At 41.0% G+C, this 24,675-nt stretch overlaps 1 protein-coding gene across 2 annotated transcripts in view; it reads left to right on the forward strand.

Annotated features, from left to right (window-relative positions):
• Positions 1–24,675, forward strand: part of NFYC (nuclear transcription factor Y subunit gamma) — a 62,586-nt gene that overhangs the window by 24,827 nt on the left and 13,084 nt on the right. For both annotated transcript variants that reach the window (XM_068539632.1, XM_068539633.1), the window contains exons 2-5: positions 8,073–8,185; positions 15,799–15,870; positions 17,284–17,397; positions 20,982–21,077. In XM_068539632.1, coding sequence (XP_068395733.1) covers positions 8,081–8,185; positions 15,799–15,870; positions 17,284–17,397; positions 20,982–21,077 — 387 coding nt within the window. In that variant the 5' untranslated portion in view covers positions 8,073–8,080. The remainder of the gene's footprint in view (positions 1–8,072; positions 8,186–15,798; positions 15,871–17,283; positions 17,398–20,981; positions 21,078–24,675) is intronic.

Below are 24,675 nucleotides of genomic sequence, written 5' to 3' on the forward strand. Positions count from 1 at the left end.
AAGCTTTTCAAACCTCTGACACTCAGTTTCCCCATCATTATATTATCAGATCCTTTTTTTTTTTTTTTTTCCTAAAGGGCCAGATAATATTTTCAGCTTGTGGGTCATGCAGTTTCTGTTCTGGCACTTCAGCTCTACTGTTGTAGTGTGGAAACAGCCATAGACAATGTAAGTGAACGGGGGCTGCAGTCTTCCAGTAAAACTGAATTTACCAAAACAGGCTGCACGCCAGATTTGGCCTGTGGGCTGTAGTTTGTGGACCCTTGCTTTAGAATACTTCACTAAAATATTTGGTCTTTTTTCTCCATCATACAAAATACTGATAGTGTTTTGTTGCTGTCATATATGCCAGTGTATAGACGTACATGTCATGTAAGCTGAATATCAGTAAAGGCATGAGGAAGAAACTATGTGAAGTAAGATGTTCACATACCATTTCTGTTCCACAGGAACAGGTTTTTAAATGTTCTGGTCATGCCTTCCCGTTAAGTTTCATTGCTTATACCAGTTGCTCTGCCTTCCTTTTTTTCCCAGATACACTGTATTATGATCTAGCCCTTGTTTGAAAGATTATGTTGTAGTAGACAGCAAACAGAAACATGTTTTGTTTTTGAAGGAAGAGTATCTCTGCTGCCAATTTGAAAATGTATCTTTGTGAGCAGATCTTTAGGGAGAGTAGTATGCAGCCGCTTCCAACCCATAGTCTTTTGGAAAGCATGATTTCTCCTGTAAGCAGTTTGAAAAGGGGCTTCATACTTAACCTTTTGGAGCTCGAGACAGACACACCCTCAAACACTGAACTTGGCATTGTTTGGGATTGGGGAAAGGGATCTACATTATTCATTCTTAGGGTAGTGGGGTACTGTGTAATAACCTGCCAGTAAGTATGACCATCTGGTACCCAGTTATGTTTAGAATTTAAGTAGTAAGGTTTCTGGCACTAGGCTTAGTGCTTTCTTGCTTCAGTAGAAACCTTAGATGAGCTTTAATAAAGACTGTTGAGGGACTTCCCTGGCAGTCCAGCAGTTGAGACTCAGCGCTTCCACTGCAGGGGGCGCGGGTTCGATCCCTGGTTGGGGAACTAAGATCCCGCATGCCATGTGGCACGGCCAAAAAGTTAAAAAAAAAAAAAAAGAAAGGACTGTTGAACCCTCTTTTCTCTCTAGTCACCCTGCCTTCCCTTGTATTCATTCATTTATTACATCTTCAAGCAGTGAAGTGTAGGCCTTCCGTACCAGACCACCCCTTCGGCCATTGGAGTATGTGTTCAGTACACATTGCTTCTGGAATCGCTTAGTGAAGTGACTGGCCCAAGGCCACCAGCTTGTAGGCAGCAGACCAGTTCACAAACATAGGTCTTTTTATTGCCAGAACATTGTTATTTTTCTCCTGAAATTGTTAGTGTAATGTTGGCTTCATTGTGGAGAACATATGCCTCCTTAAGGCTTGAAATGCTTTTTAGCCATTGTGATTGATAATGGTCCTTATGTCCATCTGTATAAACATGAGAACCAGCTTGATGTTGGTGGAATTGTTTTGTTTTGTTTTAAATGTATTTATTTATTCATTTTTGGCTGCGTTGGGTCTTCATTGCTGCACGCGGGCTTTCTCTAGTTGCGTGGAGCGGGGGCTGCTCTTCGTTGCGGTGCGCGGGCTTCTCGTTGCGGTGGCTTCTTGTTGTGGAGCACGGGCTCTAGGCGTGTGGGCTTCAGTAGTTGTGGCACGTGGGCTCTAGAGCGCAGGCTCAGTAGTTTTGGCGCACGGGCTTAGTTGCTCCGCAGCGTGTGGGATCTTCCTGGACTAGGGATCAAACCTGTGTCCCCTGCATTGGCAGGCGGATTCTTAACCACTGCGCCACCAGGGAATTCCGGTGGAATTGTTTTGTTTCAGAAATTTTAGTTCTCAAATTTAGTTTTCACTTTTCTTTGTAGTTTGGAAGAATATCTAAAATAACAAGTACAAGTTAGCTTAAATCTTACCCCCTTTCTTCTTATTCATTCATATTAATATTCTTTCTTTATCTCTCATTCCCCATTTGAAATATAACATCCCAACAGTTTTAGCCAATTCAGATAAAGAAGCCTGGAACTAATGTCAATAAATACCGGAGCAGTACTGGAACTTAAAATGCATGTGATAGTGCTGCTAATTGGGCAAAATAAAAAGCATGTCGTCTAATGACAGGAAAACATGATCAAAATGCAAGTCAAAAAAGCAAGTGAAGAAGTTAATTTGCTTTGAACATAGGGAGATGCTTGATGTATGTTAAGTTGGAGACACATAGGAATGATTGGGGACATTCTCAGCCTGAAAGGCCTAAAGGCTGCAAGTTGGATTGGGGTGGTGGTGCATTAAGATGAAAGATGGTACCAGTGTTTAGATTTGTTTTTCAGTCACAACTGAGCTAAGAGATACTTGCTTGCATTTGACAATAAGAGCATTATTTTTAGGTAAAATTTGACTGCCTGGGATGGGGCAGCTCTAGTATTTTAATAGGAAGCAGCATTGGGCAAGGATTGGGCTTCATTTTAGGGGAACTTTCTGTGGTCCTTTTTCCTTGAATAGTTGTTGTGATGATAGGGATTTAGGTATTATCTCCCAACAATATCTATTTGGTTTCAGTTGTGTCAGAGAGCTGTGTTGTGGGTTTAGGCATATTATAATGTAAAGGATTTTTGTAGAGAGAGAGAGGTACATGCCAAGAAATAGAGATCCAAAACCTAAAGGTGCAGAGTTTTAGAAACTAGGGAATATTGTAGTAAAACCTTATGTTTCTTTGTATTTTATGAGGTTGGTCATTTTGATACATCCTGTTCCATGTCTAGCATATTACTAAGGGAGGATTTGGTGAGAATGGTAACTGGTCGAAAGAAAGAGCTTGAAAGACTTCCAAGGGAATCTTAAAGGAGGAGCACTCTGCTTCTGGGATATTTTGAAAACTCCTTAGGTCTCTTTCTTCAAGAATGATAAAGAGTAACCAGATATTAGAATGACAAATTGTCTATCCTTGAGTGATCTGATTGAATCATCCCATTTCCTCCATGATTTTCTCCTTATCCTCCTGGCAGTGGCCAAACACAGGTCTCCCCCCCTGCCCCTTCTTCTCCTACTTACCTATTGTCATTAATTTTTCAAACTTTGCTAATCTATCCTCGTCACCTTTCTGAGAAGATTCTGACTTTCAAAAGGTTTACGCTTGGGAATGGTATGCACCCATGTTTCTAGCCTTTGCAGTCTGCCTTGCAACTTCCAGGACGTGTGTGTGTGTGTGTGTGTGTGTGTGTGTGTGTGTGTGTGTGTGTGTGTGTGTGTGTGTGTGTGTGTCCCCTTCCTATCATGCCCTTTTATCTTTTTTTTTAAAAAAATTATTTATTTATTTGGCTGAGCCGGGTCTTAGTTGCGGCACGCAGGATCTTTAGTTGCGGCATGCGGAATCTAGTTCCCTGACCAGGGATCAAATCCAGGCCCCCTGCATGGGGAGCGCAGAGACTTAACCACTGGACCACCAGAGAAGTCCCATGCCCTTTTATCTTAAATTCACTTCGGCAAGTCATGTGGATTTCTGATTGTAGTCCTACTTATACTTTCAAGGCCCAGAGAGAACCTCGTTTATTCTGAAACTCCTAGGATAGTTTGTAGTCCCAATAAGTCTTATTTCAGGGCCAGGCTTTCCAAGAGGCCTCTTTTTTCTCAGAAAGGCCATATGCAACAACTCTCTTGCTCCTTCATTCAGAAGTAATTATTTTTCAGGCTTTGAGCTAGGTGCTGTGAGGGAATCCAGAGATAAATCATGCTCAGGTCCTACCCACAAGCTTATAAATCAGAAGGGGAAATATGGTAAGAAATACATAAATAATGATCATACAAGGTAATGTGGTGAGGGCAGGAAGAAGTACAGATTAAGGGCTCTGAAGGTTTACAGGAAGGAGTGATCACTTGGGGTTATTTAGAGAACACTTGTGGAGAGATGGCAGTTGATTTGAGCATTGCAGAAGTGGCCTTTTCTTGATGGACTTTGATTCTTCCCATTTTAGTTTTGGAAAGCAAACTGTTTTTAAAACCAGATAAATTAAGAGATAATGGGAGTTGAGATTTCTTATAGCAACAAACATTCAATATTTCATCTGGTCCTTAAGTCTTTATTAAATAGTTAAACAGGCAGTCTTATTCAAGTGTTTATAATCTAATTAATGAACATGAATAATAAATCTAATATTAATTATGAACTAAATCTGGGAAATTCTATTATGCATTTTTCATAAGAGTCATCTAAGCTAATGCGGCTTGGTCTTACTATATATAAATAGCTTTATCTCATGATAGTGATAGCAATTTAACATGGAATAAAAAGGATCCTGGAATATAAATCTCTTTCTTACTTTTAAATACATACCTTTCTTATCACTCTAGAAGATGAACCTGGCATATTTGACATGGGTTGTAGATGTTGTAAGTAGGCTACTTCTGTAGCAAAATCAATTCAGTTGCAATTTATGTATTAATTATTAAAATAAGTGATAAAATTAACTAAGGTTACTGTATATTTTTTAACTTGTTGGGTGTTTGGTGAGCAAAATTTGTTTATGATTAGGTTTTATTATTTTAATGTTAAGTTTTGCCACGGTCAGAAAATATTGAGAACACCAACTTGTTTTTGTAAGATCTGTTGTGTGACATTTGATCTAATTTTTAAAGCCCCATGTGAAGACTGGATCTGCTTTGGGGAAAGCCTTTTGAATAAAAATACTCACTTTCTAGGAATTTATAGTAACAATTTATGTTCTTCCAAGAGATTTTTTTTTTTAAGATTTATTTATTATTTATTTCTTTTTATTTTATTTTTGGCTGTGTCGGGTCTTAGTTGCAGCACGCAGGATCTTTGTTGAAGCATGCGGTATCTTTCGTCTTGGTGCCCGGGCTTCTCTCTAGTTGTGACGTGCGGATTTTGTCTTCTCTAGTTGTGGCACGCAGGCTCCAGGGTGTGTGGGCTCTGCAGTTGTGGCGCGCGAGCTCTGTAGTTTGCTGCACGCAGGCTCTAGATGAGGCACGCGAGCTCAGTATTTGTGGCGCACGGGCTCAGTTGCCCTGCAGCATGTGGGATCTTAGTTCCCTGACCAGGGATTGAACCTGCATCCTCTGCATTGTAAGGCGGATTCTTTACCACTGGACCACCAGGGAAGTCCCCCAAGAGATATTAGGATAATTAGCTACAAATCATCTCTGTGCAGAGATGCTAGAAAACATGCTCCAAACCATTTTCTCTTTTTCCTCATGAGAGGATCTTCTGTCCCTGATGAAAGTATAGTACCTTTATTTTTTTGGAGTCAGGAATTTATGAAAAGAGGTTTCTCAATGGAAAAAGCATAAAAGTTGTAACTCTAAATCAAAAGCTGAAATGATCCTTTGTTTGTAAATTCAACTTAATGTAAAGAACAGTGAGAGCTGTCCAAAGATGGAAAAGAATGCCTTACCAGTGAGCCAGTTTCTTAGAACTATAGCGGGAGGAGCTCCTGTTTAAGCTAAATGACTACTTAGGGTGGGATTGAGGGAGGTGGGCAGAGCTTGAAGTAGAGCTGTAAGCATCTTTTAGAGGAGCTGACCTGGGTGGTTCTTAATGCCTTTTTTTCCCTCCCCAGTTTTAAACTTCTATGATGCAGTAAAATGTAAAGGACATTATTACTGACTTGAATTTCTTTTACCATTATCCATTTATGATTTTCTAATTCAAACAGGTCTCTCAAGTTAAAAACTTAACCTTTAATACATTTGTCAGTTCCAGAAAGATTTGTTAACTTCTGTTCTGTACCCAACCCCCACTCTGACAGTGTGTGGCTCTGAGCCAGCCAAAGATTCATTCATAATCTATTGACTGCACAGATGTTTGGAAACTGATTGCACCAGCACATCCTTAGTTGGGGCAATTCAAGATTTAAAAGCAGACTGTGCACAGATGGTTTTAAAAATGCTTCTTGAATTGTGTACCTTGGTAATGTTTGTGGGAAGAGATCAGAGGACAATCAAAACTGGTTACCAACTTTCTAAATCTCACAGGCCTTTGCACTCAAACTACACCTACTCATCATTAGCAAGTTATACAGAGACATCACACTGGCAGTTGTGCATCTTCCTCCTTTGACCATAGCAGTTTTCATGGCAGATTCTGTTAAGATCAGTCATGTACAGGGGTCCATACAATGAAAGGTTAGATTCTTTTTAAAGTTTTTTGATAATTATTTTCATTTCTAGAAAGATTTTATTTGCCCCATTTAAAAAGGTTAGAGTCTCACTCTCATCATTGTCATGAGTACCTCGTAAGAATCTATTAATAAAACTAAATAATTAAATTTCTGTAGATTACCTTGGTTTCTTTGTTCTCAATACATCTAAGAGAATAGTGTATAGGCCATGTGCATATGGTGATAAGTGAAAATGTCATGGGAGCTGAGTTGAGAGGATCTTACTTGGTTGTTTAGGACTCAAGATTTTATCTAGTCATTTCCAACTGTGATTCAACATTCTCCACTTTAATTCTCTCCAGAAACTCCAAGATCATATTGCTTCCTAGCACTTAGAGTTCCTGTTGATGTATAGAGCTGCTTGTAGGCCTCCAGCACCAGAAATTGGCTCCAAACCTTTTCCCATTACATCATCAGCCACTAATGTCATTACACCAGAGTGAAATCTGCTTTGAAGATTGTACTCTTGTTTTCGTTTCATTTCTTTCCTCTCATCATTTCCTTTAGAAGAAAAAGGGGAAAAAAAATTAGAGACCTCTAGGACAATCCCAGGCAAACATTTAAGAGTGAATCAAACATCCTCACAGTCTAAACCTAGATTTATCAGCCTTCATTCCATTCTGCTGATAGAGAGTGATGTGCCCAGCATGCATCCACATGAAGCCTGGAAAGTAGCAATTTGGTCATGTGACACCTGGCTTTGGTGCTTTTCTTCCAGCCCTTCAGAATTAGTTCTTAATGACTTACATAGCTGTCCACCAGCATCCTGTCACTGGCATGTCAAACCTTTTCAAATAGTTTCCCAGAATAGAAATTCTTAGGACATCACTAAGTTTCTTGCTCTTTGTGTTTAATTAAACTGTTTCTTGGGTGTAAGTATTTGCCAGATAAGCATTTAAGCCATCTGGAGTTTTTTACTTCCCCCCCTGTAAATCTTTTAAGACATTACAGTGTTACCTATATTTATAGCTGAGGTGGGGATCCTTATTCATCTTCCCTCTCCCATCACAAAGCAGTTGACCAAATGCAAGTTCTGACTCTCTCTTCTCTGTCCTAAATTTAATTCTTCAATGTTTTTCAACCATCTTTAAAGCTTCCAGTTGGTGGTGTGCTTTGTTTGGCTTTGTGCCTAACAGCATGGTTCAGGTAAGGAAAGAACTGGGAAGTGGTTTCAGTTCAGAGACTTTGTGTCATCCACTCAATTATTGGCCTAGGCTTTAGTGCTTTTGTGTCCTTTGAGGCAGATTAGCTTGAGATTAGAAAGAATAATAATCATCAGTAGCCCCAAAGAAATTGGACCACAGTGTCTAAAACAAAAGAATAAACTTGACTCTTATTTTTTAAGACTTTGGGTTTACATTTCTGTACAGTATTAATCACTGGGGACCCTTAATGTATGTGCCGCAGGCTGTGGCATGGAGTGTGAGAAGCCACATAGAACTTGAAAAACACTGGAGAGAATGGCATTGAAAATTATGGACCAGACTGGGGCAACCAAGTGCCTTTTTTTCTTTCCCCTCCGCAAAATAAGACATTAAAAGTCCTTGATTCACATTAGGATTTGAGTTTGGATTTCTAGCAATTTTAGATTTTCTGCTTGGAGCTCCTTGTTAGTCTCTGCGGTATGAGCTGGATAGAAGGGAAAACTTTCCTCCTTATTTTTTGCTAAGACTTAAGTCGGTGTGAAAAACCCCTTCAGCACAATTTTGTATACCTTCTCAGGCTGAGAAATGGAATGAATTAGTGAAAACATCCACAAGGAAAGCTATAAATAACCTGGACAGAAAGTCTGACTTTATTATTTCTAATGTATCTCATGTATGTGTTTGTTTTTAGTTGTCAGAATGTCCACAGAAGGAGGATTTGGTGGTGCTAGCAGCAGTGATGCCCAGCAAAGCCTACAGTCCTTCTGGCCTCGTGTCATGGAAGAAATCCGGAATTTAACAGTGGTAAGGAAGAATGAGAAACTTCTAAAGAGTGTAAAAGCTTTGAGATGAATAACCAAAACTTAGACTAAAGTATTTTTAATCTCAAGCACATTTACAAAAATATAGTTCATTTCTGACCTTTGGATAGGAAAATGAAAATATAATTTACCTTAGGCGAGGTAACTACAAGGATTTTTTTTATATCTTAGTGGCTCTCTTTAGGCATGTGGATGTATAGTGGATGCTTTGACTTGGAGATACTTTAATGTGAGGCAGATCTTTTAGAGAATGCAGAAAAGCAGAGCTTACTTTCCTCCAGTAGCTGTAGGTCATTTCTTAAGCCTGATTTAGTGGCCCTGCCAAATTCCTAGGACCTGGTGAAAACTATTGGGCAGTTTATTCAACAACAAATCTATTGTAAGCAGGCACTCTTTCCAGGTGTCAAAAGATACACTTAGATTGGGGTTTCTTAACAGCCTTATTGACATTTTGGGCCAGATAATTCTTTGTTTTGAGGGGCTCTTCTGTGCATTGTACGGTGTTGAGCAGCATCTCTGGCCTTTAATCAGTAGATGCCAGCCAGTAGCACTCCCCTTCCAGTTGTGACAACCAAAAATTTTGCTAGACATTGACAAATGTTCCCTGGGGGCCGAAATCATCCCCTGTTGAGAACCTCTGACACAGAAGAATCAAATAAAACCCTGGCCCTTGAGGAGCTTACAATGTAGTAATTACAACCAGAGTCATTTATTTGGTAAGTATTTATTAAATATTACTGAGTCAGGCACAGTGATGAATCTGAAGCAATAAAAGTCAGAGTATGGTGTCATATCCTTAATGAAGAATGTTCCATTTGGTGTCATTTCAGCAAATGCTGAAGGTGCTCTCTGTGTTAGATGTGTCATTCCTGCCCTGAAGGTATCAATGTTAGCATCCTGGCAGAGCAAACACTGGATTCCTTCTTGATGTAGAACTCATGTTGCAATTTCTTAGAGTTTTGATCCTTAACCTCTAACATACGTAGTCAGTTTATTTGTTCACTCGACAAATACTTATGCACCTACTATGGCTATGCTAGTTACTGTGGATCCAATTGTGAACCAGACAGATGGAATCATTGCGCTCACAGAACATGTATTCTGGTGGGAGAGACAGACTATAAACAGGTAATGAATGAATAAAATAAACAAAATAACTTACTGTGATAAATGCCCACTTGACTTCAGGGGTAGAGAAACTAATATATATTCTGAATGTACCTGTGGGTCATGTTTGTTTATATGGGGGATTTTCAGCAGTTGAACTTGGCTTGAGCTTTCTCTGAGTGGCCTGTGTTCACAGGTGGATTTCCACTGAAAAATCATTCTTTCTCTTCTGCGGTCTAAAGGTGGTAGTTATCTGTACTATCTTAGATATAAAACAGAAGGAAGGAAAAAAATGAAATTATAAAGTCAGAAGTGGGGTATTTTGTGCATGTTTTGAGGGGATAATCTCATGGTTAAGCTTATCAGGTTTTAGTGCTGGGATCAGCCTGGTGTAAAACTAGTGCCCTCCTGGGGTATGGTGGGACTAGGCCAGTGCAGCAAGTCTGTTCTCCAGCTTGAGCGCAGAAAAAATCCAGGATCAGGCGAGCGGTCAGATAAACTCTGGAAGTTCAAATTCAGCACCTAGCTTTTCTGTATTTTGTTGGACTTTGATTTTTGATTTTTTTAAAAAAGATTTATTTTACTGATTGATTGATTGCTTGATTGATTGCTATGTTGGGTCTTCGTTTCTGTGCTAGGGCTTTCTCTAGTTGCGGCAAGTGGGGGCTACTCTTCATCACGGTGCGCGGGCCTCTCACTATCGCGGCCTCTCTTGTTGCGGAACACAGGCTCCAGACGCGCAGGCTCAGTAGTTGTGGCTCACGGGCCCAGTCGCTCTGCGGCATGTGGGATCCTCCCAGACCAGGGCTCGAACCCGTGTCCCCTGCATTGGCAGGCAGATTCTCAACCACTGCGCCACCAGGGAAGCCCTGATTTTTTTTTTTTTAATTGTGGTAAAACGACACAACAAAATTTACCATCTTAACCATTTAAAAATGTACAGTTCAGTAGTGTATTTACATTGTTGTGAAACAGATCTCCAGGACTTTTTCATCTTGCAGAACTGAAACTTTATACCCTTAAAACAACCACCACCCACTTTTCCCTCTCCCCAGCCCTTGGTAATCACCATTCTACTTTCTGTTTCTATGAGCACTCTAGGTACCTCACGTAAGTGGACCCATACAGTATTTGTCTTTTTGTGCCTGGCTTATTTCATTTAGCATAATGTTTTCAAGGTTCATCCATGTTGTAGCATGTGACAGGATTTCTTTCCTTATTTAGGCTGAATAATATTTCCTGTGTATGTGTACATACCACACTTTGTTTCTCCATTCATCTGTCAGTGGGCATTGGGTTGCTTTCATTTCTTGCCTATAGTGAATAATGCTGCAGTGAACAGGAATGTGGGCTTTGATTTTTATCCTACTTGGTTTAATTTTCAAGTTTGATTGACATCAGAGCAGATCATGGTGTTGACCAACTTTTTGTCGCTAGACAGCTAGTCCATCAGAGGTTAAAAATGGATTTGGGGCTTCCCTGGTGGCGCAGTGGTTAAGAATCCACCTGCCAATGCAGGAGACATGGGTTCGATCCCTGGTCCGGGAAGATCCCACATGCTGTGGAGCAGCTAAGCCTGTGCGCCACAACTAGAGCCTGTGCTCTAGAGCCCGCGAGCCACAACTACTGAAGCCCGCGCGCCTAGAGCCCGTGCTCCGCAACAAGTGAAGCCACCGCAGTGAGAAGCACATGCACCACAATGAAGAGTAGCTCCTCCACCACTCACCACAACTAGAGAAAGCCCGCGCGCAGCAATGAAGACCCAACGCAGCCAAAAATAAATAAATAAGTAAATAAATTTATTTTTTTAAAAAGTGGGTTACTTTGAGGGATTCACTTTTAGTTCAAGTTTTATGAGTAAGGAGAAAGAAGATCAAGGAGGAAAGTCTTCTTTAATCATTCTCCTACTGATGGCTAACTAAAATTTTCCTCCTGTGTACCCCTGAGAAAAGACTCCTAGACTGCTACCATCGTATCTCTTACATCAGATGCTTAGAATGATGTTTGGCATATAATAGGTGCATGTTAAATATTTGAATGAATCAGATTCCTCTGCTTCAGATTTAGTGTGAAGCAACATAGTGCCAAGTTTGAGTGAGAATGCAATCCAATAAAGTCCCTTTGTAAAACTTTTATTTTCCCTCTGCCTATGGCACACGAAGAAGGCGTCTGCTTCTCTGACTGCACTTCTGCCTGCGTAACGTGGCTGATGTTTTAGTGTTGAGTCTGTGCCTTTCCAGAACTCAACAGCACTTACAACCAGACTTCCTCAGATACGTCAGAGCCTCCTAGGTTGACATCTCAAAATGTCTACCAGATTTTTTTAAAAATCCATATGTTCAAACCATCCAAACATAAATAAAACTTATGAGAATACTCATAAGGTGTTGTGGTCTCTCTAAGACTGGGACAAAGATGTTCCAAAAACAAGTAATTGAAGTTTGCTAGATGATATAGTTCATGATGTATTGGAGACATTGGCCCCAGTCGTTTTGGTCTGTGTTCTGCAAAAGCAATTTGTCTTTCATCTCAGCTTGGCCATCAGGCTCTCCTCACTCTTGAAAGCTCTGCATTGTCCATAAACCCAGATGGTGTTCAGCTGGAACTGAAGTTGGTTAAAAATCATACCAAAATGATTGTACACCAGGATGATTGTGTAAAATACTGTATAGCAGAACTCTGGGAACAATAATTAATAGACTTCTTGGCATTGAATTTTACCCTTCTAGACCTCTTTGAAAGGGTGGAAGAAGAAGCTAACTTTTGTCTTTTGGGGGGCAGGTGGGGAGGCAGTAATGCTGAATCTTAAGGAGAAATCTAATCCTCCTTTAAGCTCCTTCCGTACATCCCATTTAGCCTTCAGTTAGCTGTAATTTAATGCTTAGGTCACTTTCTTTTAATCGCCAATTATATCTTTTCATTCTTCAATGCCTCCAGATTGGAAGATGACATTTCCACCATTACAATCAAATCAGATTTAAACAAGAACTTGGAGGTAAAGGTTGGTGGACTGTTAAAAAATAGGTCCTGTGCTGTTTGAGCTCTTCCTGTAGAACAGTGCTTCTCAGAATTTATTGTCTATATGTGAACAACATAAGGGTCATGTTGAAATACAGATTTTGATTTAGGAGGTTTGGATTGGAGCCTGAGAATCTGCATTTCTTTTGAGTTCCCAGATGATGCCATTGTTGGTCTAGGGACCTCACTTTGAGCAACAAGGCTTTAAAGCAGTGGTCCTTAACCCTCACTGTGGATTACAGTCACCAGGGTAGTTTTCAAAAAATGTGATGCCAGGACTCCACTCCCTAGAGTTCCTGATTCACTTAGTCTGGGGTAAAGCCCAGACATCTTGTTTTTCAAAAGCTCCCCCAGGTGATTCTAACATGTTGCCAAGGTTGAGAATCACTGCTTTCGAGAGGATAGAATCTTGACTTTGCCGGAGTGAGTGCCTGACTAGGTAGGCCTGCAAAAGATTCTCATCATTATTTGAAACTGTGGATGTTCTTTAGTGCAGCCTGAGACCCACTGACTTTTCTTTGGCTTTGAACTCTCATTGAGTGAATTCAGACTTCTTGAAATTCGGCAATTTCAGTTGGCAGCATTTTTAAGTGTAGTTCTTTGGTTGTGGTCAGGAGCACGAGAATGTTCTGAGAGAGAATCTGCTCTTCTACCATGCTGATGTCACTCCCAAGAGTAAAATGTGTTAGTTGTTCTTCCACTTGGATTAGCATCAGGAGAAGTTTAATGTTACTCATGTCAGTTGCATGGTCTCCAATGACAAGGGGAGCATTGACTTGAAAGCCAATTTACTGATAGTGAAGGGGCTCCCCTCTCCAATAAGCTTGTCGTAAACCCTTACATGTGACTGGAAAGCTAGGCTGAGAGTATAGAAAACTGGGCTGTCGTCAGCGATAATGAGCCACACACGCACATCTGAAGATCCTTTAAGATCTCAAGGTTTGGGGATCATGAGAAAGTTTCTCACAAAAGAAAAGGTTGGTGGGGCTTAGAGCAGAGCTTTTTGTAAATTTCTGCCTGATTTTACACCTCATCAAGGTGGGGATGATATCCTTGACCTTTTCTTGTTTTTTCTTTTAATTAAAGAATAGTCTCATAGAAATTCTAAAAGTAATATTTTATTCTTTCAAGTTGGGGAAGGAGGTCTTTTTATTAGCTTTGGGCTTTAGTTAAGTAATCTTAGAGCAGTCTTGTGGGAATTATATTAAATAACCAAGCCAAATGAGAGCACACTTGCAAGAGACCTAAATCTTGTGGTCATAATCTTGTTCTTTGTGTATCATCCTGGGAGGCCTTCCAAAGGAATTATCATCCCTAGTATTCTCTTTGGCATTTCTGTTTAACATCATCATTTTGTGTGATATGCCACACAAGAAGGAAGACCAGTGATTGATTTCTGTAGTTAAATGTTTTTTTAAAAATCCCTTTAGAGTCTGGCCCCAATCCAGCATTCCCTTTCCTGCTGTTCCCCTCTGTACTAAGGTCATACATTGAAAACTTAAATAGGCCAGGTTTTTTGTCTCTGTGCTTCTGTGCATGCTGTTTCCTCTGTCTGAATAACGTACTTTTCCAGCAAGCAAGTTTGCAGTATCCCTAGACATAATTCAGGTTCAGCCCCTCTGTGGAACGTTTGCCAGTTCCTCTCGCTCACTCCAGCGCCCCACACCCCCCATTGCCAGCTGGTCACTTCTTTCTTTTCTGTGTGGGATTTTACACCCCCATTCTAGTATAGGATAGGGGATTATAATGTTCTTATGTGATAGTCTCTAACAAACTATTTGGCTATTCAAAGGTAAGAATATATTTGCATCTTCCACATAGTAGTAGGTATCATACATTTGCTGTTAGTTGAGTTGCATGAAGTAATAAATGAAAGAGGAGGAGAAAAAATAAGAATAGTATGTGTCCTGCTGTCTCCTTTTGGTGAAACTTTAATAAACTGGACTTCTAAGCCTCTACCACTCCAGGGTTAGATTTTTAGAGGCTTATGGAAAATGATACCTAATTTGGAAAAGGAAAAGATGAAAAATTAGTGTTGGAAATTTGTAGAGGTGAGTGGTAGCCAAGCAGCTTGTTGGGTTTGGGTGGAGAAATTAGACGTCTTGGGACTTCCCTGGCGGTGCCGTGGTTAGGACTCCATGCTTCCACTGCAGGGGATGCGGCATGGGTTCAGTCCCTGGTCGGGGAACTAAGATCCTGCATGCCACCCGGCATGGCCAAATAAATAAATTAAGTAAGTAAGTAAGTAAAGTAAGTAAAGTAAGTAAGTAAGATGTCTCGGTGTACATTTTATCCTAATAGTTGCTCTTCTTCTGTATTCATAAAATAGATTCTGGGAAGGCTGGTGATGTTTTTCCAAAATGCCCCACTGCCTTCTTTGATGTATAGTTGAGGTTTTCTGTTGGTCTTGGAAAAGAAAGTTCACTAATGCATGTTAATTATACCAAATCTCAAATAAGAGCTGCTTCCTCCTTAATGTGATGATGTAAATTCCCAGGTGAGCATATTGGGTTTGGTGAGTCACATTTCAGACCACTTATAGAATCAATCATTTGACACCTAGTCCCAGTAGGGATTTTGCTGATTTTAGCTAATCTCTGCCTTTGCACCTTTCTCTTCATTGCAGCTCTGAAACCCAAAATTGATTTTTATTTCTAGAATTGCATCCATCATTGGTCATGTGTTTAAATACCAGTAGTATCAAAATAAAATGAAAAAGCACTTAAATTGCAAGTAATTGAGCAGTGCTAATCGAAAATCCCTTTCCTAAATCCTATCCACAATAAAGTTAAATGGTTTCTCCCCAGCTTAGTCTTGTTTGTTAAGAAAAAATTGACAGGGCTCTTCCTAAATGACAGCTGGTAAATTCACCCTCACCCTTTTTCCATACTCTTCTACTCCCGCCCCCACCCCCAAGCAGATTTTGGAGACAAGGCCTTTGCTGCTGTGATGGGAAAGGAGCTCCTCCCCAATTTCTGGTGTCACATTAGTGCAAAAGTCAGAACTAGGCAGTGCCACATTGGCTGATTAGAACAATCACTATGGTCAGGTGCTGCTGGCACTTGCCCTTGCAGTCCTTGATTAGAAGGAAGAACTGGAGGAAAATCCCTAAGACAAAAATCTCATTTTAATCTGCATGCAAGCTGGTAAACTTTCTTCGGGGTGGGGGAAGACACGTATAATACATCTCTATATCGTGCTGGCAAAGAATCTGGTATTGTTTGGGGCCGCTTTTCATGAGGGCACTGTTAGAAGCCATCATAAGTTTATCCTGAAACCCTTTGTTTGAAGCTTTGCATTGGTTAAGAAGTATTTTGCCTCTAGAGCTTGTATTTTGTTAATTTCATTTGTACTTCCTCTCCTGCCATATTTTCTGAAAGGAGGGACTAAACCAATCAGAGTGTTTCATGCTGCCTGTCATGCCCTGTTGATTATTCCTACCATTTATGTACCTGTTGTTACTCATTTCAGAAAGATTTCCGAGTACAGGAACTCCCACTGGCTCGTATTAAGAAGATTATGAAACTGGATGAAGATGTGAAGGTGAATTCACATTCGTTTTCGTTATTCATATTGAAAGTAAAACGATGGGAAAATTATTGCTCGTTTCTCTAGAGCTCAAAGTTTAATTAAACAGAAATGACAATATTGTGTTGCTTCTTTATTTGGATCCTCTCTAAAATTGTTATGTGAGCGAAAATTGAACAGTTTTAATCGTTGTATGGTCTTCTCTGAAAATTGGGGATATCCTGTGTTCCAGATGTTGAACGATGCTGAGTATTTGCTTTTTGAATCGCCCGATGCTTTTCACTATGTAGTGTAAGCATGTGTCATCACATCAACAGGACAGTGACGTCTTCCGAGCATCTTATCGCAATCTCTAGTTTGTTGATCTGAGCTCTAAGAAATGTTTGATAGTGATATTGCACTTGTTCTAACTTTTCAATCTATGAGTTGTTGCACATGATTTATCCTTGTGAGAGGATTTACTTGGGGGTGGCCTTATCTGTAGTCCTAGGAGTCCACCTCCTGTTACAGTTCTCACAGGAAAAGAGCAACTGTCTCTCTTTCCACTCAAAATTGATAGTCTCTTGTATTTGTGCGGGAAGCTAACAGTTTACCACAGTTTTCCCTTTTAGTAGCTCACTTCTTCCTCATAGTAACCCTGTGAGATTTGATAGGCTAAGAATTGTTAGTTTCACCATTATATAGATATGGAAATAGACACAAAGAGGTTAAAAGTGTCTCACCCAGAGTAGGAGAACCAAGATCCCAATTCTCACCTCCTACTTCCTTAACTCCAGAGCTCTTCCCGTGGCTATATCCTGCATAGACCACCTCACCAAGGGTTCAGAGCTTTGTTTGACCAGGAATTTGAACTTTGAATTCAGACTTGGCAAGGCAGCTTGCATTACTTGAGCACTTACTGTGTGCCAGGCCTTGTGCTGGGTGCTTTTATATATATTATCTCATTTGATTCCCACAGCAACCCTGGAAGGTTGTTATCCTCTTTTTCACTATGTGAAAAATAAAGCCCAAAAGGATGGGAAGCCAGAGATTTTCCCTAAATCCATTGGCTCTCATACTCATTATCTTTCCCCACATTGTCTCCCTTTGGATTAGAACCTAAATCCTACCACTTACTGGCTCTGTGGCCATAGGCAAATCACTTCATCTCTCCTAAACCCTAGTTTCTCTGAAAGGCTACTATGAGAGAAAGAAAGTGCGTGGTAGGTGCTAGATAAATATCCTTTTTCCCTCTTCCCTTCTTCTATCCGCTACCTGCTTTGTCCCCGACTCATGGATTTATTTTACCTTGGAATCTTGTAAGGCTACCACCTTCTTGTTTTCTAGCCCTTGCCCCATAGCCCAAGAGCAGGACATGAGGTAAGGGATGAACTGACTGGTTGGAATGACTTGCTGGTGATTGACAGGGAGGGCCTACGTCTGTTGCAGATGATCAGTGCAGAAGCCCCTGTGCTGTTTGCCAAGGCGGCCCAGATTTTTATCACTGAGTTGACTCTTCGAGCCTGGATCCACACAGAGGATAACAAGCGCCGGACTCTTCAGGTAATATTGTAGAAAATTAGGCAAGAGCTGCCTTTGCCTTCTTCTGTTGCATGGCTTTGGACCAAAGTTTTTGTTTTTCCTTAGGACTCTGTCAAGCTGATATGTTTAACTGGCATCTTCCTCTACTGGTGGGAGGCAGGCAGACCATATAGCCAAGATAGGCTGTATTTCCCCACCAAGAATCTTAATTTCCAACTCTCCTGTTTTTCACAGCTCAGTGACTGAACTTTGTACTTGGTGAGCTCTCACTATAAACAGAGGCTAAAGGGGTATTTATCTATTTCCAGATCTAAACAACTTCTGGTTGGAAGCCTTGAGAGACTCCAGAAAAGAACAGCCCCAGGAAGAATAGTCTCACTAACCTCATTAGCCTTTTTGTTCCTTCCCTACTCTCCTGGGAATCCTTTTCTTCTTTCATGTTTCCTTTTTTATTTTAATCCAGCAAATCAGCATTCATGTTGTATGAGGACCCTTTGGTCATTGGCTCTAGAGGCCCTCCGCTCAACATCCAGGCCCTAGTTGTTAGAGGAAACATTTCCCAGACATAAGAGGAAGGGTGTGACAGATACAAGAGTGACAGTATTTTAACAACAAAGCCAAGGAAGTAAATTATGCTTTCTGTTTCCCTTTATCTCCAAAATTGAAAATGCATGCTTTTATTCATTTATCTTACAGATATTAAATGAATACCCACAATGTGCCAAGCACTGTTCTAGGCCCTGGGGACTAATACACAAAACAGATAAAAATTCCTACCCTTGGGAAGTCTATATTCTAGTGTGGCTAGACATTGAAAACTTATTTTATGCTGTCTTGAAGGAAGTCTGTGAATCTAGAGAGATCCAATTAAAGCTACCTTCAAGATCAATTCAGATTAAAAAATAAAATGGGCAAAGCACTTGAACAGGCCCTTCAAAAAAGAAGATACCCAGATGACCAATAAGCATATGAAAAGGTATACAATATCATTTGTCATCTGGGAAATACAAATTAAAACCACAATGAGATACTGGTTTACACCCACGACAATGGCTAAAATAAAAAAGACTGACAATACCAAGTGTTGACAAGGAAGTGAAGTGACTGAAACATTCATTGCTGGTCAGGATGTAAGGTGCAATCACCTTGGAAAACTATTTGGCACTTTCTAATAAAGTTAAACATGTTCCTTATTATAAGACCCAGCCATCCACTCCTACGTGTACACCCAAAAATGTGGACATTGTTGTATTAGAATGTTCATAACAACCTTGTTTATAATAGCCAAAAACTGGAAACAACTCAAATATCCATCAAGATGTAAATAGATTAACAAATTGATATATTCATAAAATGGATTACTACTCAACAATAAAAGAAGCAAACTATTTATTCATACAACAACATGGATGAATCTCAATAATATTAAGCAAAAGAAACCAGAGGAAAAAATTACATAGCACGTGACCCCATATATTATCACCATCTGCGATGATAGAAATCAGAGTTGTTGTTGCCTCAGATTGGTAGGGAAAGGAAGTTGACTGGAAAGGGATAGAAGGAAACTTTGTCTGTTCTTATCTGGGTGATAGCTACCTGGGTGCATATATTTATTCAAATTCATCAAGCTGTGTACTTAAGATTTCTGTATTTTTTTTTTTACTAAATATGATAATCAGTAAAATACTAGCATTAAAAATGGCAAAATAAAAATGTTAAAAAGACCCATTTAAGTATATCTGTTTCCAAAATTCTGTAGAACACTTTGGTGTATGTTTGGAGGTGATTTTTTTTTTTTCTCCCCCTCATTCTCTCCATAGATGAGCCATTTGGGTAGCTCGAGTAGGTGACATCATCAAGAATGTGATACTATATCGTACTAATCTTAAATGAGACCTGGCAGCCTTAAGATGTGCCCTGCTTCGGTTGGGAGGGTTTATTATCAAGCTGGTGGCTGGCAAGAAGGGTGGACTGGAGTTTTGCATTTCAATGGCTTGGGGCCATCACAAAGACAAGGGAAGGAAAATTTCCATCCCCTCCTATTTTGTCTGATGAGTCACCTTCTTTTAAGATGTGATATATAGAGCTTGCTAAGGATTTCTGTTAGCATGTTGACTTTTCCCTCCAACATTTTATTATGTTGGAGGGAAAAGTCAACATGCTAACACACAAAAAAATTTAAACATAAGCAGAGTTTACAGTGAACACCTGTATACTTAGACCGCCTAGATCCTACCGTTAACATTTTACTTGTTTTGTTCCCATGTCTGTCTTTCCCTCTATCCATCAAGTCATCTGGTTTTTTTTGAATATGCATAGCCACCATTGCTGCTCCAAAGTCAGTTTATTTATTTATTTTTATTTTTTATTTATTTTTGGCTGCACTGTGTCTTCATTGCTGCGCGTGGGCAGGTGGGGGCTACTCTTCGTTGCAACGCGTGGGCTTCTCATTGCGGTGGCTTCTCTTGTTGCGGAGCATGGGCTCTCTGTGTGCGGGCTTCAGTAGTTGTGGCACGTGGGCTCAGCAGTTGTGGCTCACGGGCTCTAGAGCGCAGGCTCAGTAGTCGTGGCACACAGGCTTAGTTGCTCCGCGGCACGTGGGATCTTCCCGGACCAGGGCTCGAACCCGTGTCCCCTGCATTGGCAGGCGGGTTCTTAACTACTGCGCCACCAGGGAAGTCCCCAAGTCATGTATTTTTAAATGCATTTAAAAGTTTACATTCCCCTGAACACTTCAACATATGTATCACTCACCATAGTTCACTATTTTTTTCTGTTTTTTTCCTTTGCTTTAAAATTGTCATACAGTGAAGTACACAAATCTTAAGTAGACATAGTGTGTTGGTTTTTAATTAAAAATCTTGTGATTCTATTATTTAAAGAAAGGGAATGTCACTCTTAGAACGCCATCAGAGCAGGCCTTGGTTTCTGTAGCATTAGGCAGCTGACTTGGTCTCTACCCACCCTGCCTCTATTCTAGTGGCTTCAGACTTCCAGTGTTCATGTCACGTGGAACAAGATTTAAACTGTGGATTTGACATGGTGATTTTGAATTTCAAAATAAAAATTGTAGCCTTGTAGGAACTAACATATATAGATCCAATGACTAGAAAATATTGCAAAAAGTTATTGAATTAGGATTTCAGCTAAGAGATTCAAAATAGATTATAACTACTTGTGAACCAAAGAGCCAAAATATTATTTAGGGGCTTAAAAAGGTTATAAGGTCGAATGATGATAGTCTAACCTTGCTAACCACAGAATGACCAGAAACGTGTCAGTTAAGATTGCTAGATTTGTACAGATGTATCTGGAGGATGATAATTTAGGATCCAGCAGAGGTGGTAATAGTTGGAGGCTCAAATATACAGTTTGTAGAGCACGAGCTACATTTCTCTCTTTTTTGTCAGTGTTTGTCCATCAAGTCTGATCATTTGAAGTTTGTAAGAGTTTGGTTGTACTTCTTTTGGCTGTAGGCATGGCCATGGGTATTTAGTTTGGCTTAGAAGTCATCGTCTTACCTTATTTGTAACTTGGAGAGTAGAAAGCCAGGTGAACTAGTTTCTCCCCAGGCTAATTTTTCACTCTGCTTTTCTTTGTTACAGAGGAATGATATCGCCATGGCAATTACAAAATTTGATCAGTTTGACTTTCTCATCGATATTGTTCCAAGAGATGAGCTGAAACCACCAAAGCGTCAGGTGAGCTGGGAAGGCATTGCTCCTGCCGCTGCTGCTGACTAGAGAGTGCCTTGCATCCTGGTGTCAGATACGCTCCTTTTCCAGTCTCAGCACAAGTCATTTGCTCTTCTTTCGCTTTTCTTTCTGTAGACCAGATCCATCCTTAACATCTCCTTCTGTTACTAATTTAGGGATGCTTTTAACTCAGTGCCTCTGAGGTGGTATTTCAATGAAAATAGACAAAATGAAAATGAAAGACTTTAGTTACAACAGTAAAGTGAAGCTCATTTCGAGGTATCCTAGGAAGTCTGTCAGAGTTCTTAATCTGGGATGGGAGAGCAAGTTACAGATTTTAGATTTCCAAGAAACAGCTTCTGTGTGTGCACAGTGGTGTTTGGAGTGAGTGGACTGGGTTTTCTCTTACTCTAGATTGTGGTTCTCTGCACAGTGCACTGGCTGCACATTAGAATCACCTGTTAGGGTTTAAAAAATACCAGTCCTTAGGCCCCGCCCCTACACCAGCTGAATCAGAATCTGCGAGGGGGAGGCCCAGGCACTAGTGCTTTTTAAAGCTCTCCAGGTGCTTTTAATGTGCAACCATATTTGAGAACCACCACTTAAGCGACCTTTCTAAGCAGTCATGAGAAAGAATGTGCGTGTCTGCCTTTCCTGCTCTTCCGTCTGTTCCTCTCCAGAGGTCACACCATTGTTTTTCAGCACTTTGGGTGCATAAAGCTCTTAATTGCAATTGTGATAGACCCCTCTCCTGTATAGCTCATCATTTTAGGCATGCAGATTGCATGACTCACTAGATGTAGTAGAGGTGCTTGGGGAATAGTGGCAGAGTCTGGCAGGAGCAAAGCTGAGCCTTGATCTGCTTTCTCTGTTTTGTTAATAAAATTTTAAGTGTTTTTAATGAATTATTTCATAGTGTATTGTCCTTAGAAACAGGAGTCATTCAGTGACGACCATTCTCCTGTGCCGTCTCATGTTAATAATGAGTAAGAGAGTGTAGGAGAAGTGGGCATCTTAAACACCCTTTGTAATCCCGACCGTGCCTGAGGGTCTTTGGGTTAGCAAGCCCTCTGCACCTCCTTCCTAGAGCGGGGTGCCTCACTGCGTCTTCGTTCTTTCTGGGCAGTCTTTGCTACTGTAAACATCCTTGACTGGAAGCTGTAAGGCGTTCCAGGGAGCTTTCAGTCGGATGTTTACAGCGGCAGGCTGCCACGGTCGTCCCGCTGTGCATCGCCTTTGAAACATTGCAGGTTTGTGCCCACGGCTCAGTTCCTCCTCTTAGTGCTTCCCTCCTCTCTGAGAAGTCACTACAACAAGAACTCAGACCACTTCTCTTCCTTCAGAACAGTTGATACCATTCACCCATTCTCCTTGTTGGAATTTGTTTCAGAAGCCCCCTTTAAACCAAGGTGGTGAGCTCTGTGACAAAATCAGGCCTTGCTCGGGCTCCTTGCACCAACTCCTGCTTGTTCCCTGGGGCTGCCTGCCAAGCCAGCTGGCTAGAGAGAATGGTCATGTCCTCTCCCTTCCTCCAGCGTCCTCAGCGCTTGACTCTCTTAGGGTGTCAGAGAGCTCCTTGTTACATCCTAGCCTGACTCCGAATGCTATGATCCATCTCCTTTAAAGTGTGTCTAGCTGAAACAGCTCAGTTTCTGAACTGAACAGGTTCAGTTCTTTGCAGGTGTTCAGGCGATTGATCGGCATCCTATTCGGGACAGCTACTGCCTGGCCTTTGAAAGGTTGAGATTGCTGAAAGCTGGCCTGAAATTCTAAGATAGCACTTTTAATCCTCTGTAGACATGACGTTTTCCCAAGCTCCCAATTGGCTGGCACCTTCCTGAAGTCCTTTAAAAGCGCCTACTCTCCAAAACTCACCCTTTCTGAAAGAGGCAGCAGTTCATTCTTGCTACTGAAGCAAATGTGCTTTCTCCCAGTCTGGGGCTGGCTGCACAGCACTGTGGTGATGGCTCTAGGATGTGAGGCTGCTCATTCTCTGGCGTTGTCTATCAGGCTCTACTTCTGAAGAGATTCCAAGAGCAGGCACTCTGGTTGGGGAGGCCACTGCTAAAGGTGGGCAAGTGCCCCATTCTGGATTGATCCAGTCATTCAGAGATTGTTGTAGCACAGGGGGTGATTTCCCACTGCTGGGGAAAGAAACGAGCCAGAAATACTGAGTTGTGGATCTAAGGCCCTTGACTTCTCTGAGATGCGTGGGGATGTCTTCTTGTTCTTCGGGAAAGCAAGTAAAGACTACTCAAGCAGAAGATAGTTGAGGCCTGACTTCTGCCCCATTAAAACTGTGAGTTGGAAGTTCCTGCTCATTGAAATGTCATTTCCTCTTCACCCATTTCTCTTTAAACCAAGCATAATCACTCCCTTGCTAGCTTGACCTCCATTGGCAGAATGAGTATTCATAATGCAGAAGAAGCTTAGATATGCCTCCTTCCATTCCAGTGATTTGAGAACTGTCATGCCTGTCCTCACAACACAAACCTTGGTGCCTCTATTTGATACTCACAGAAGTGTCCTAGGCACTGCCTAGTTCATAAACAGTTTAAGAGCATACAGTAGGCATCATAGGAGAAGCTCTTTACATGTTCTCACAGCTTTTGGCAAGGGATATTTTAGCTTCTGAAGGTGGTACTTAAAGGGTTTGCTATTTGTCTGGCAAAAAGACCATATTCACTTGCAGATTAGCTACAGTCAAGGATAACTGGAGACAGAACAATGACAGGTCAGGGCTGGTAAATGCCAGTGGCTCCTTACTCCCCAAGACGTCCTACATGTTAGTTCTAGGGGTCTTAGTCCTCTATACCCTCTCATCACCCAAGAACTTTTCCAAGTTAGTTTGGATTTTAGTGGTTGATGTTTTTTATAGAATGGGAAGGGAGTTCTGAGTGGAAAATAAATTCATTGAACCTATTTCAGGAGCCTTGAAAAGAGTAGTTGGCCTTTGTTTCTTCGTTAAGGAGGGTATCAGTATTATCCCTGTCACAGCCAAGATCAAGTTGACTGGCTGACCTTTATTTATAATGTGAGAAGTTGGGGTTGAAGTGGAGGTGATGTTGTCACAGTTAAGTTGTTCTGGAAACTGAGACCTAGATGAAAATAAAAGGGGACCTCCTTCTTCTTCTGCCTCAGCATGATCATGTCCAGGGTTCAAACTGTTTGGGCCTGAAGCACAGAATACATTAACTTAGAAAGTTGGTTCATGTTTGAGGACTAGCTTAGAAACCCAGAATGTTACAAGTGTCTGCCTAGACTGGGCGAATGGCCATTAGGGAACCTTGTCATGCAGAGATCCAAGTTTCTCAGTGGCTAGATATCAGGAGTCCTAGTTTTAGTATCCTGGGCCCCCAGTCACCGGGCAAGCAAAAGAATACCCAACCCCGTTCTTTAGCGGACAGGAGTGTCTCCTGCACTATGGCCACAGAATCCTAGAGGTAGCAAGAAATTAGGGATTCTTTTCTATTGCTAACAGCTGTTGGATTCAAGAGAATTTGTCATACTCCCAACTTGGGTTAAAAAAAGTACTTTCCTACCTCCAGTTGTCTGCCTGGCTCTATGAATCCATTCATCATTCAGCAGCTGCTTATTGAGTGCC

Source organism: Eschrichtius robustus, chromosome 3, assembly GCF_028021215.1.
Source record: "Eschrichtius robustus isolate mEscRob2 chromosome 3, mEscRob2.pri, whole genome shotgun sequence".
Classification (NCBI taxonomy): domain Eukaryota; kingdom Metazoa; phylum Chordata; class Mammalia; order Artiodactyla; family Eschrichtiidae; genus Eschrichtius; species Eschrichtius robustus.